This window comes from Coregonus lavaretus (genome assembly GCF_964263955.1).
Source record: "Coregonus lavaretus genome assembly, chromosome: 35".
NCBI classification, from domain to species: domain Eukaryota; kingdom Metazoa; phylum Chordata; class Actinopteri; order Salmoniformes; family Salmonidae; genus Coregonus; species Coregonus lavaretus.
In genome coordinates, this window is record NC_140022.1 from 10,756,831 (window position 1) to 10,770,628 (window position 13,798).

Genomic DNA, 13,798 nt, shown 5'->3' on the forward strand with positions numbered 1-13,798 from the left:
GGAATAGAAAATAAGGTGCCATGCTCATAAATTATCATCCTCCCTCATCATAAATGGCACCACTGGTTCTCTCACCATATCTTCATGTCTGGTGGTCCTCTAGCTCAATTGGTAGAGCATGGCGCTTGTAACGCCAGGGTAGTGGGTTCGATCCCCGGGACCACCCATACGTAAAAATGTATGCACACTTGACTGTAAGTCGCTTTGGATAAAAGCGTCTGCTAAATGGCATTATTATTATTATGTCTGACTCAGGCTTCAGAACGCTCAGTGGCTGCTTTCTGCTGAGGAAGAGGTATGGGGGAAGCACGAAGGAGGGAGCGGAGGAAAAGATGGTGTTGACTCGGTGGAGGAATGCACTCTGGGTCATATCTGGTTCACATACACACACACACACACACACACACACGCTCAAACACCCCAGTGAAACCAGAGACCCTCCGATGAAGGCCAGAGCTTCTTGGCAGTGGAGAGGGTCCTCAGAGAACATACCATGGAACATGCATACTCCCTTTTTCTCTTTCTCTCTCTATCTATCCTCACTCCAGACAGAACACCTGCTTGCTCTGTCCAAATAATTAAATCTTCCCTTGGCGTTTTGAGTTGCACAGGGTGTGTGTGTGACACACAAACTATATTAGGTGTGTGTGCAGACACTTACGCTTGAGTGTGTTTATTATTTATGGCACCAATGTCTAACTATTTTCATGAAATATACAGAATTTTGTTAGTTACATCTGGTTTGTGTGGTAGTCAAGGTGAACTCAAGTACATTAGTAAGTTAGCAAGCGTCTCTAGAGTTGAGATTGTCAGGTAGTTTCTGTCTGTTATAAACGGATGTTATCTCTTAGGTAACACGCCTGACCGCATGAAAACGGCGCGGAACTCGACACACTCAAATGTCACGTTCTGTGTCACGCTCTTTTAGCTCCTAGGGAAACATGGTGGCTGAAGTATATTGTTCCCTTACTGTACGAGGTCAAAGTTCAACACATTTTATGTTCTTACCTGAACTTTGTCACAATAGTACTAAGATTGGATGACCTATTTCAGAGGCCAGACTGTGGTTACCGTTGACACTCTAGACCTGTGTTAACAGTGAGTCTCACACACACACACCTCCCCAGAGATATCTGGCAGTTAACACTGCTTCAGCTTGCCCCTGCTCACACAACCCTAAGACCGGTCTGATCCAAATCAATTGCAATTCAAACTGGTTTTATCAGAGCTTTTAATCAATTGAAATGTCCTCCCAAGTGTCTGTTTTTGTTTAGCGAATGTGTTTGTGCTTGTAGTTTTATTTTATTTTATATATGTCACACTCTTAACAAGGCAGGCAAAAAAGCACAACATCCTGAATGTGGAGTCTGTAGACCAGTGGTTGTCAACCCCTTTGCTGCTCTAGGCTATACCCAAACTGTCTGTTTTCAATACGGCCTTTCAAGTAAACAAAACTTCCATCCAGTCTAACCACAACCCAGCAGTAGTTCCATATAATGACATGCATATACAGGGCCTTAGGAAAGTGTTCAGACCCCTTGACTTTTTCTACATTTTGGTACGTTACAGCCTTATTCAAAAATGTATTAAATCGTTTTTTTCCGCTCATCAATCTACATGCAATACCCCATAATGACAAAGCAAAAACAGGTTTGTACAAATTTTTGATAATTTATTAAAAACTGAAATCACATTTACTTAAGTATTCAGACCCTTTTACTTAGTAATTTGACGCACCTTTGGCAGCGATTACAGCCTTGTCTTCTTGGGTATGACACTACAAGCTTGGCACACCTGTATTTGCGGAGTTTCTCCCATTCTTCTCTGCAGATCCTCTCAAGCTCTGTCAGGTTAGATGGGGAGTGTTGCTGCACAGCTATTTTCAGGTCTCCAAAGATTTTAGATCGGGTTCAAGTCCGGGCTCTGTCTGGGCCACTCAAGGACATTCTGAGACTTTTCCCGAAGTCACTCCTGCGTTGTCTTGGCTGTGTGCTTAGGGTTGTTGTCCTGTTGGAAGGTGAATGCTCTGGAACAGGTTTTCATCAAGGATCTCTCTGTATTTTGCTCCGTTCGTCTTTGCCTCGATCCTGACTAGTCTCCCAGTCCCTGCCGCTGAAAAACATCCCCACAGCATGACGCTGCCACCACCATGCTTCACCGTAGGGATGGTGCAAGGTTTCCTCCAGACGTGACGCTTAGCATTCAGGCCAAAGAGTTCAATCTTGGTTTCATCAGACCAGAGAATCTTGTTTCTCATGGTCTGAGAGTATTTAGGTGTCTTCCGTCTGGTCACTCTACCATAAAGGCCTGATTGGTGGAGTGCTGCAGAGATGGTTGTCTTTCTGGAAGGTTCTCCCATCTCCACAGAGGAACTTTGGAGCTCTGTCAGAGTGACCATCGGGTTCTTGGTCTCCTCCCTGACCAAGGTCCTTCTTCCCCGATTGCTCAGTTTGGCCGGTCGGCCAGCTCTAGGAAGAGTCTTGGTGGTTCCAAACTTCTTCCATTTAAGAATGATGGAGGCCACTGTTCTTGGGACCTTCAATGCTGCAGAAATTTTTTGGTACCCTTCCTCAGATCTGTGGCTTTACACAATCCTGTCTTGGCGCTCTACGGACAATTCCTTCAACCTCATGGCTTGGTTTTTGCTCTGACATGCCCTGTCAACAGTGGGACCTTTATATAGACAGGTGTGTGCCTTTCCAAATCATGTCCAATTAATTGAATTTACCACAGGTGGACTCCAATGAAGTTATAGAATCATCTCAAGGATGATCAATGGAAACAGGATGTACCTGAGCTCAATTTCAAGTCTCATAGCAAAAGGTCTGAATACTTATGTAAGTAAGGTATTTCTGTTTAATTATTTTAAGTTTTTGCTTTGTAATTATGGGGTTGTGTGTTGATTGCTGTTGATTATTATTTTTAAATCCATTTTAGAATAAGGGCTGTAATGTAACAAATTGGAAAAAGTGAAAGGGTATGAATACTTTCCGTATGTATTTCATTTCATATTCTACATTTCTATGGTCCATACCAACCAGTTGGGAACCACAGACCGGCTAATGCAAACCTAGTCGTGTTGTTGGGTTTTAAAATGTGCATTAGTGTTTTGTTTTGAGGGTCATTACCACCTTTTATCAGAGCTGAGTAGTGTTCTTCACTGCCTGGTGTCAGTTCTCTACTGGGTGGAGTATAGATCAGCTTTCTATGGAACGGCTCTTATCCTGTGTATAATGGCTCAGTTAAGCCGGTCTTGGGTAAGTAGGGGTGTGTGTGTGCGAGGGTGGGTGTACTTGTGTGGGCACGTGTGTTTTGTAAGAATGTTATGTGTATGTTTCGTTCTGTTTGTAGGCCATTAGCGGGAAATTTGAGACGTTCTGCAGTGTGAGTCTTCCTTTGGTCTATTAATAAGCTATTGTGTGTGTCAGAGTGATAGGGGGGGGATGAGAGAGGAGCAATGGGCACATGGGTAATTGGCTGGGATTCTCTCCACCTCACAAAGGAAGTAAGGAGGATTTTCGCAGATGAGCGTGTGATGATCCTCACAGCAGTGTAGCAGATGGTGACAGTGCATGATTCAGCCCCTGTGACGTCCAAATGACACGACAAACCCACGAACACACACACACTAATCAAGAGCAAGGAAGGTATGTGTGTGTTCACTGTTCATTGGTGCGTAAAGGGCCAATCTGTAGACTAGAGGTCTGACTGAGATACCAGCTCCATCACCTACAGAGACCCCACACACACTCCGCCACTGACGCTTAACACTGATACACTGTGTGAGTGTAAGCCTCAGTCGTTTCACACTGATCCACTGTGTGCCCGTGTGAGTGTTTGAGAAGTCAGATTGCCCCATTGCGCGCTCACACACTAAGAATGGGGTTTCTAAATCATTTCACTATTCGAATAGTATCATACATTTTTGTTGGATATCTGGATATTCTAAATACTTGTTATTTGTAAAAATATATATATATTTTAACATACGTTTTTAACCTGAGCACTGCTGCGGGAGGAAGAGAGGCTGGTGCTCTATTGCTCTGCGGAGAGGCCTGTGAGATGGGCGCTAGCGAGACAAGTAGCCAAGGCAACACGACTACAGCCAAGACTAGCTAACTTGTAGCAGCCACAATTTATTATCCCATATAACAGTGCCTGTCTTGACTGGAGGAGCCTAGAGAAGCTAGCTAGGCTATTTGAGGCCACATGCTGCACTTTCTCCCCAACACCATTCAGATAAAACAGGCGACCTGTTGGTTGCTCGTTGTAGCCTACGCCTTCTCATTTTTGTTAACTTTTAATTCTGTAATTTTATTCTGTCTTTCATTGCATTAGTGAACTTTCACTCCACTTGCTACACACTGAGCCTCTTTGTCGTTTGATTGGCCAACATAATAAACAAGCTACACAGGTGAAGGCTACTGGTCGGCTATCAGTATTTATTTATTTATTTATTTATTTATTAAATATACATTTATATAATTATTTTTATGGGGCGCATGTCATAATATCTATGTTGAAGTTTGTTTAATTAAATTCATAATTTGAAATGGTATGTCCTTGTATGTAACCATGTCACATGGATATTTTAATTTCGAAACATCCTTCTTAAAAACACTTTTTTAAATTTCTCACAAAAATGAATACTCACAAGTATTTGAATACAAACGCACGTTCGGATATTTGAATAACTGTGCACATCCCTAACACACACCACACATTGGATTCACGCCTACAGACAGGGAAAAGCTCTGCTCACCACTACCCCAGTGGATGTGAAGTGGCTTCTAGATGAGTCGTTCATAACTAACTAATCTGGCCCTAAGGTGGATGTTATTTTACCATGTCCCTTTATTGACATTTAGTGTCTGTTTTTATTGATGTTTCTCTCTCTGTTCTCCTTTCCTCCCCTCCATCTTTCTGTCCCTTCCTCCAGAGCCTAGTTTCGCCGTGACCCTTACCCCCTCGTCGACCCCGCAGGTCACAGGTGACCCCATAGAGCTGGCGTGTCATGTGACCAACATCATCCACCTCCTTGCAGGGGGCCGACTGGGCGTGGCCTGGGAGTACACACCACTTCCTGGTCCACCCGGCGACCGCCCGACAACCACACAGACCACCCTCCCCATTGGTTCCCTGGATGCCCACGGCAACCTGAAGTCTGGGACGCTGTACCGTGACAGGTTGGAGTCTGGTGCCATCGTTCTGACCCGAGTAGAGCCGGATACATTCAAGCTCCGCTTCCTACGCACACAGGTGTGTGTGTGTGTGTGTACCTAAAGCACAATCATTTGTTAGACACACAAGTTTGTATTGAAGCTAGAGCCGCTAACAAGGTGTGTGTGTCATCAGGAGGTGGACATGGGGGCGTATGCATGCAGTGTGACAGCGTGGAGTCCCTCTAGGCAGGGTGGAATGGAGAAGGAAGCAGAGTACCTCACCCCCCCTCTCACCGTCCGATGGGAATCCAAACGTAAGTAGTGATGACACTCATTCTCTCGCTCTTCCTCTCCTCTCCTTCCTCCCTCCTTTTTTATTTATCTTTGACGAAACCACCTGAATATAGCAATGTTATTTAATACATTTGTCATTCTGCTATGCTAATTTGTTTTCTCATCACATGTTTTCTTTGATGTGTTTGAGGTAATAAGTGACATGTGTTCTGAATGGGAGTCAAAGCTAGAGGATGGAAAGCATTCCCATGTAATCTTGGCTTCTTTCATGTTGGCCGCTCAACAAACATGGCAGTGGATGTAGAGGCGCCACTGTAGGTCTGACAACAGGAAAGCCTGTACCATGGCACACCACAAGCCTAGAACACACACACACACACACACACACAGACGGATGCATCAGTCTCTAACACACCAGCGATGGCGTCAGTCAGTTTGGCGTGTGAGCGACAGCTATGAGTCCTAGTTCCCACTGTTGATTGAGTCTAAATAGTTCTTATTGATATAACTTCACAACATTTGCCCTTCGGCTTCCAGATTCTCACGAAATAACCTTTTTACACAGACACATACACGCACACACACATACTGAACTCTGTGAACCCCATAATGCTAATTAGATGATGGTGATCTAGTGTAATAGCTACTGAATAGCGATGAGATATGATCAGCATATACCGTAGGGAGTGTGTGTGTGTGTGTGTGTGTGTGTGTATATATAAAAATAATTTATATAAAAATAATTTATATATATATATATATATTTTTTTTTTCTTCTCCCTCTTCTAGTTTTGACTGTCTTCCTCTGTCCTCCCAGCAACTCTGGGATTCCCCTTCTCTCTCTGTTCTTCTCTCAATCGCTCTCTTCGTTTCTCACTCTCTCTGTCCGTCTCTGTCTGCAGAGCTCAGTCAGTGTCATTGTCCATTCATGAAGTCCAGACTTTCCTACTGATGATCTGTCCACTCAGTCTCTGTGGTTACTACTGACTGCTGGTTGTTAGGGAACAGTAGCTGTGGTTACAGAGCGTCTGACTGTTTACTGTCTGTCTGTAGTCCTGGTTACTCACTATCAAATCAATCAATCAAATGTTATTTATAAAGCCCTTTTTACATCAGCAGATGTCACAAAGTGCTATACAGAAACCCAGCCTAAAACCCCAAACAGCAAGCAATGCAGATGTAGAAGCACGGTGGCTAGGGAAAACTCCGTAGAAAGGCAGGAACCTAGGAAGAAACTTAGAGGAACCAGGCTCTGAGGGGTGGCCAGTCCCCTTCTGGCTGTGCGGGGTAGAGATTATAACAGTACATGGCCATTAAGGCCAGATTTTTCTCCAAGATGTTTACTTACCACTCTGCTAGCCTCTAGCTTGATGGCTTGCCCTGCTTCCCTTGCCATTACCTCGGTACCTGGCCCACACTATCACCCAAATCCCTGTTGCTCTCATGGTCCTTGATTTTGGTTGAGCTCCAGACAGCTTTTTTAAGTCATAAGGATGAACACTTTGATTGACTCACTGATTTATTGATTGACTGATCTGTCTCCCTCCAGGTCCGTCTCTAACCGCCGTGGCGAAGCGTGTGCGTGAGGCGGCGGCGGGCGGAGCCACCTTTGAGATGAGCTGTACCGTATCCCAAGAGCACTTGCAGGACCCGGGCTACTCTGTGCTGGTGCAGACTCAGGAGAGCGTGGATGCTGCCACCAGAACCGTCCTCTCTCTCAGTCCTGACTCTGTACTACAGCATGGAGGGGCTACAGATCCTAACCGCAGGTAGAGACACACACACTGTACTGAGCAGTATGTATCATAAGATGAATTAAGTTGTGGTGTCATTACTAGTGAGTTATGTTGAAACTAAACTGGATTCTGGCTCCCAGGGACAGCCTTGTTCTGACTAAGACGGGTCCGGCTGAGTTCTGCTTCCGTCTGGCCGGAGTGCAGCAGGCTGACCGGGGCTTCTACTGGTGTGACATCACCACCTGGACCAAACAACCAGGCCAGGCCTGGACCAAAGCTGTCAGCGCCAAGTCCAACAAGGTCCAGATCAACTTCCAGGAGAGTGGTATGAGGATGGAACACACACCCTACTGTGTCTATACCCACTAGTCTTTTACTGAAGGATACACATGAACTCAAAATATACTCTCACACATTCCCTGCATTGGCCTAGTTGGCTGTGTTTGATCTTAGTGGTAGAGGGGTGTGAATAGTTATTGAAACCCCTACTACTGTCTCTGGGGAGGTAGACTCCTCGTGTTCTCTCTCTCACTGTGGAAAGACACACGCTCTCGCTTACGTTTACATTTGTCATTTAGCAGACGCTCTAATACAGAGCGTCTTAGAGGAGCAATTAGAGTTAAGTGCCTTGCTCAAGGGCACATTGGCAGATTCGAACCAGCAACCTTTCTGTTACTGGTCCAACGCTCCTAACCGCTAGGCCCTTCTTCCTCTCTGTGGGGTGGAAGCTTCAAAGTGGCAACCCATAGCAAATCTCTCCTGGACAAATCAGTTAGAAGCCGCAAGGATCCGTATCACTGGCTCTCTTTGTGTGTGTGTGGGCGTGTTGGACATGTGTTAGAGGAGACAGAGTTATTTGGATGAGCACCTTTGAAAGACCGGGTGAAGGACCATGTTGGACTGTGTATTAAAGGGTGTTAGGGGTGTAAGCACAGTGAATGTAACCCCTGACCTCTAACCTGTGTGTGTTCCTTCCTGTAGGCCCCTCGTTCGCCGTGGCCATCCGCTCTGACACCACCACTCTGTATCCCTGGGAGACCGGCAAGTTGGTGTGTGCCCTGAGCGTCTCTGGAGCATCCCCCAAGTCAGGTAGGAGATATCACACACTCTCATCAGGTGATGGCTGGATCACAACCTTCCAGTGTTGAGACAGAGTTAATTAGTTTCTTATCAGCTCTCCTGTTCACATCTCTCCATCCTTCCCACATCCTCTCCTCCCTTCCTCCTGTCCTCATCCTGCCTCTTATCACACTGTTCTTTCTGCACTCAATCTCTCCTGTTCTCCCTGCTCAGGGAGGAGTGCAGTATGACCTCTTATTGGAAGTCGCTCTGTCTCATTCTCTCTCTTATCAACTCTCTCTCTCTCACTTTGTCTTCCTCTCCCTCCCTCTCTCAGCCATTAGATTACATAAATCTCTCTCTCTCTCTGTGTCTCTCGCTCGCTGTGTCTCTCGCTCGCTGTGTCTCTCGCTCGCTGTGTCGCTCGCTCGCTGTGTCTCTCGCTCGCTGTGTCTCTCGCTCGCTGTGTCTCTCGCTCGCTGTGTCTCTCGCTCGCTCTCTCTGATATTATCTTTCTATGTTCTACAGTCCAGTCTAACACAACAGAGAGCAGTCAGATCAGAACAGAATTCTGCTCAGCAGCTGTGTGTGTGTGTGTGTGTGTGTGTGTGTGTGTGTTTGTCTGAATGTGATAATGCGATTACGCAAGAGGGGGGGAAAAAAGTGTCATTTTTCAGAACCCCAGCTGTTGGTGTGTGTGCATGTATTCACATGCATACACACACACAGTCTCTCACACACACACACGCCTTTCTGTTATTCACATGCATATCAGAGAACGTAATGGAATGTTGTGGTAATTTTATGGGCAGTTGCAGCTTCTTTTCCTGATGGTAGAACATAGCAGTTAGTTACCTACAGGGAGACAGCTGGAAGGCTGCGGGGTAATGGTATTACTGAGCTACTCTTATTGTCTTGGTCATGATGCCTCAAAATGGGTCTTGTGACGCACTATTCAAGCCAAATTGTTACAACTAATCCAACTGATACTAAAACAGATACATCTCGTTTCCTTAAGGTGTGGCAGTGGTTTGTTTCATTTAGTCATGTGCCGACTGATACGGTATTGCCCAACCCTGCCGTCTGCGGTGTCCTAAACTCACACGGATGTCTTCTTACATTCAAGTGAGTGTGCTGTCGTTTAGTCATGCACCGGATGGTGTTACCCAACTTTTATTGCTGTCTTAGCGCGTGCGCACACACACACACACACACACACACACACACACACACCCTATTTATTCTGTGTCCTATTACAGGGGTGGGGCATATGTAATCTCCATATTAATGCTGTTAATGTAGGATATGTGAGGTGCTGTAAAACTGCCAACAATACAACATGAAACCAAGTGTTAGATAAACTTGGAGAACAGAAGTCTAGAAGAATAGCAGAGAGAAAGGAGAGGGACTGGATGGTACAGGATGTGACTGATGGTTTGGTGTAAATGTTGAGTAATCGACAGTGATACCCTATATACAACATTTACAACGCAGGAACAAGTCTGAGCAGGATAATCCCGTTCCTACGCAGCTCCGGAATGGGCCTACCCACAAGACCTAGCGTCACAGAGAGACCATAAGATGACACAAACGGCCTCCTTTCCTTGTTTCCTTTTCCCGTTTCCTTTCCTAGCTGATATGACTGGACAGATGGATTTAAACCATTTCTCTTGGTTTATCATCATGACCTTTTCAGATCCGTGGCCATCAAGGAAATAAATATATATTAGACCATTCGGACACAGCCGGTGTGGTGATTGTATGAGACCGACAGACTGCATGTGTGTTGGTGGGAATGTTGCACTTGTGAACTGATGCAGTTGAGAAAGCTAGCTAGCCGTTGGCCTGGCGTGTTGATGCCTGTTGACCAAGACTAACGGGAGACGTCAGATGTTCACAACGCAAGGAATGCACAGCAAATATGTAGAATGCACTGGAAATGGATAGAAGTGTGTCCTTGAGTGTGAGTGGTTGGGACACTAGGATGTTGTCATCAAAGAGTTATGTGTTTGTTTTGCGTGGCGTGGCAGCAGTCAGAGTTGACGAGCAACAGCGGTTTTTCTCAGATGCTGTCGTGTCGCTGTACCCAGAGTACAGAGTGTCTGTTTCCTTAGGGGAGAAACTGAAGACTTTGTCCCTGCTTGTGCCAGTTGCCGCCGTGAGAGGACAAAACATCAAAAGGACAAAAGAAGGTTAAGATCAAGAGAAAGATGGAACATCAAATTGTATGGAGTGGAATATGGACTCGGCCCAGTACTTTAAGCCCACTAAAGAAGCATGAAAACGTCGGACTAGGATTGAACCATCCTTTAAGATAACAGTAGTTCACTGTCTAGTCTCTATCTCCTCTCCTATCCTGCCCCACATAATCAAACTAGCCTGCTAACCCTGTTCTCTCCTAGCCTGCCCCACAGTATCAAACTAGCCTGCTAACCCTGTTCTCTCCTAGCCTGCCCCACAGAACCAAACTAGCCTGCTAACCCTGTTCTCTCCTAGCCTGCCCCACAGAATCAAACTAGCCTGCTAACCCTGTTCTCTCCTAGCCTGTCCCACAGAATCAAACTAGCCTGCTAACCCTGTTCTCTCCTAGCCTGTCCCACAGAATCAAACTAGCCTGCTAACCCTGTTCACTCCTAGCCTGTCCCACAGAATCAAACTAGCCTGCTAACCCTGTTCACTCCTAGCCTGTCCCACAGAATCAAACTAGCCTGCTAAACCTGTTCTCTTCTCCTCTCCTCTCCAGCCAGTAATTAATAGCTCTATTCCATGGTCTATTACCCACTCACAGGGAGAAGAGACTGGAGAGATCTCCTAAAGGAGTGGTGAAGAGAGAACAGTCTAACTCACTGGAGTGGGGAAAAAGAGACTCACTCAGGCCATTAAGTCTGGTAATAAAGGGGAGGACAGCTTGAGCATAGAAATAGAATGGGTAGCACAACAGAACAGACATGGGTTATGTGTCATGGATATGTATCTTTAGGTCAGCCCATAACTCTAAGGTCTACTCTATTTTTCACATTCCACCCAAATATGGCGACACAATAGAATGTATGCGATGTCGTGACTTGTTGGCATCAATTCCAAATGAGACACCCAATATGGCCGCCGCTCGTCGGACATGGCCCGTTGCTCGTAATTGGAATGGCCGTTCTGCTCGTTGTGATTCTACGAGGTCCATGCGGTGTTTAGTATTCCTGTGTGTTGTGTTGTAGCGGTGCTTTATGGCCCACATGTAATAGACTTTGTTCTATCAGACATCAGTGGCAGTATCCCTGTTGAGGTCTGTGTTCTGGATGCCTGTAGTGTCTCTACCACTGTTGGTCTTTACCTTCTGCTGCTGCTGGAAAAACTAACTCACTCCCCCCTCTGGGGACCAATACATGGAATGAAACAATCAAATGTATTTTATTCCGTTCATTTCGATGTGCAGACATTCTAGTTTTATTTCTCCTCAGTGGGTCCTGGTGTTGATGAGACGGGAGGAGGAGGATGGAGGAGGAGGAAGATAAAGGGGCTAGTGGGAGACTGTAAAGTGTGGAAGGAATCTAGCAGCATACTGTTGTGTTGTGGTGGGATCAAGCTTGTTAATGGGAACACTGGTGATGATGATGTATTTGTTTTGCCGTCTCGGTTATTGTTGTTACGCGTGTGGTTCAAAGAGCAGCATATGAGAGGAATTACAGTACACTGGAACAGCTGGGACCAATCTGAGGCTGTGTGTGTGTGTGTGTGTGTGTGCGCTCGCAAGCATGTGTGTGCATGTAAGTGAGAGAATGTTATCTGCAGTGCCTGGTACAGGGGGTCTTGGCACTTGAAACCAAAGCTCAGGGGAATAGCCTGATCTATGACCTAGCCATACCTCCACTGAAGAAGACCCATTACATACCTTCTATTTGTTTCTCTAAGGTGTGGCGTTCACCTCAATTCCTCTTTAGATATCTTCTATTTGGGTATTGTAATGGATGTTCATACAGCTCCAGGGATGTGTTATTATTTCAATATCTTCATGTTCTCGCTCCCTGTCCTTTGCTATAATTGTATTCAATGTCAAAGGAGGCAAACAGTGGATTTATAAAGCTTTATAACTTAGTTCCTATCTGAAAGGATATCCTGAGTGGCTTCATAGAAACACCCTACTTTCGATTCAATATAAAAGGCCCAGCTACCAAACTATTAACCCTTTACACTCACAGCCCCTGTCATCCCATATACGGGTTGAAAATGGCAGATTTGGTCATTGATGAGCGCCTCAATTGGATCGCAGGGGCTGTACAGTAACATGTTATATATGACGTCAGAGCTCAGGCTGTCCGCCGTACAGCGCTGTATGAGTTTCAACCGGCAGACGTTATAATTGTGTTTTATACAACGGGTGGTTTGGAGTTCCCATTGTTAGAGCCTCTCCTGCCCATACACATGGCCACGTTCATATAAAGTGGCATCGTTTACGTCGTTACCTAGCAACGCACTACCACCACTACTTTTACAACTACTAGTTTTAGCACCGTGAGTCCAAATGTGCACTTCACATTTCCATTTTTTATTAATGTATTTACAGGATCAACATTTATGTTCGCTATGTTTTGATGTACAGTTACAAGATGGCATGTCATACCCTGGGTTGTTCTGAACAGAATGAGCCTATGTTTGTCGTATTGTGTTGAAAATTTGCCGCAGAACACGCACTTGAACACACTCATGACACCAAAATTACAATGTTTGTCTGAAGTGCCTTGTGTAAGCCTAACACTAAGATATACACTGCTCAAAAAAATAAGGGGAACACTTAAACAACACAATGTAACTCCAAGTCAATCACACTTCTGTGAAATCAAACTGTCCACTTAGGAAGCAACACTGATTGACAATACATTTCACATGCTGTTGTGCAAATGGAGTAGACAACAGGTGGAAATTATAGGCAATTAGCAAGACACCCCCAATAAAGGACTGGTTTTGCAGGTGGTGACCACAGACCACTTCTCAGTTCCTATGCTTCCTGGCTGATGTTTTGGTCACTTTTGAATGCTGGCGGTGCTTTCACTCTAGTGGTAGCATGAGACGGAGTCTACAACCCACACAAGTGGCTCAGGTAGTGCAGCTCATCCAGGATGGCACATCAATGCGAGCTGTGGCAAGAAGGTTTGCTGTGTCTGTCAGCGTAGTGTCCAGAGCATGGAGGCGCTACCAGGAGACAGGCCAGTACATCAGGAGACGTGTAGGAGGCCGTAGGAGAGCAACAACCCAGCAGCAGGACTGCTACCTCCATCTTTGTGCAAGGAGGAGCAGGAGGAGCACTGCCAGAGCCCTGCAAAATGACCTCCAGCAGGCCACAAATGTGCATGTGTCTGCTCAAACGGTCAGAAACAGACTCCATGAGGGTGGTATGAGGGCCCGACGTCCACAGTGGGGGTTGTGCTTACAGCCCAACACCGTGCAGGACGTTTGGCATTTGCCAGAGAACACCAAGATTGGCAAATTCGCCACTGGCGCCCTGTGCTCTTCACAGATGAAAGCAGGTTCACACTGAGCACATGTGACAGAGTC

At 45.7% G+C, this 13,798-nt stretch overlaps 1 protein-coding gene across 1 annotated transcript in view; it reads left to right on the forward strand.

Annotated features, from left to right (window-relative positions):
- Positions 1-13,798, forward strand: part of LOC311109563 (prostaglandin F2 receptor negative regulator-like) — a gene marked incomplete at its 5' end in the record, with an annotated part of 37,178 nt that overhangs the window by 18,148 nt on the left and 5,232 nt on the right. The window contains 5 exons of the mRNA XM_084152483.1: positions 4,940-5,259; positions 5,356-5,476; positions 7,006-7,225; positions 7,333-7,517; positions 8,174-8,281. Coding sequence (XP_084008609.1) covers positions 4,940-5,259; positions 5,356-5,476; positions 7,006-7,225; positions 7,333-7,517; positions 8,174-8,281 — 954 coding nt within the window. The remainder of the gene's footprint in view (positions 1-4,939; positions 5,260-5,355; positions 5,477-7,005; positions 7,226-7,332; positions 7,518-8,173; positions 8,282-13,798) is intronic.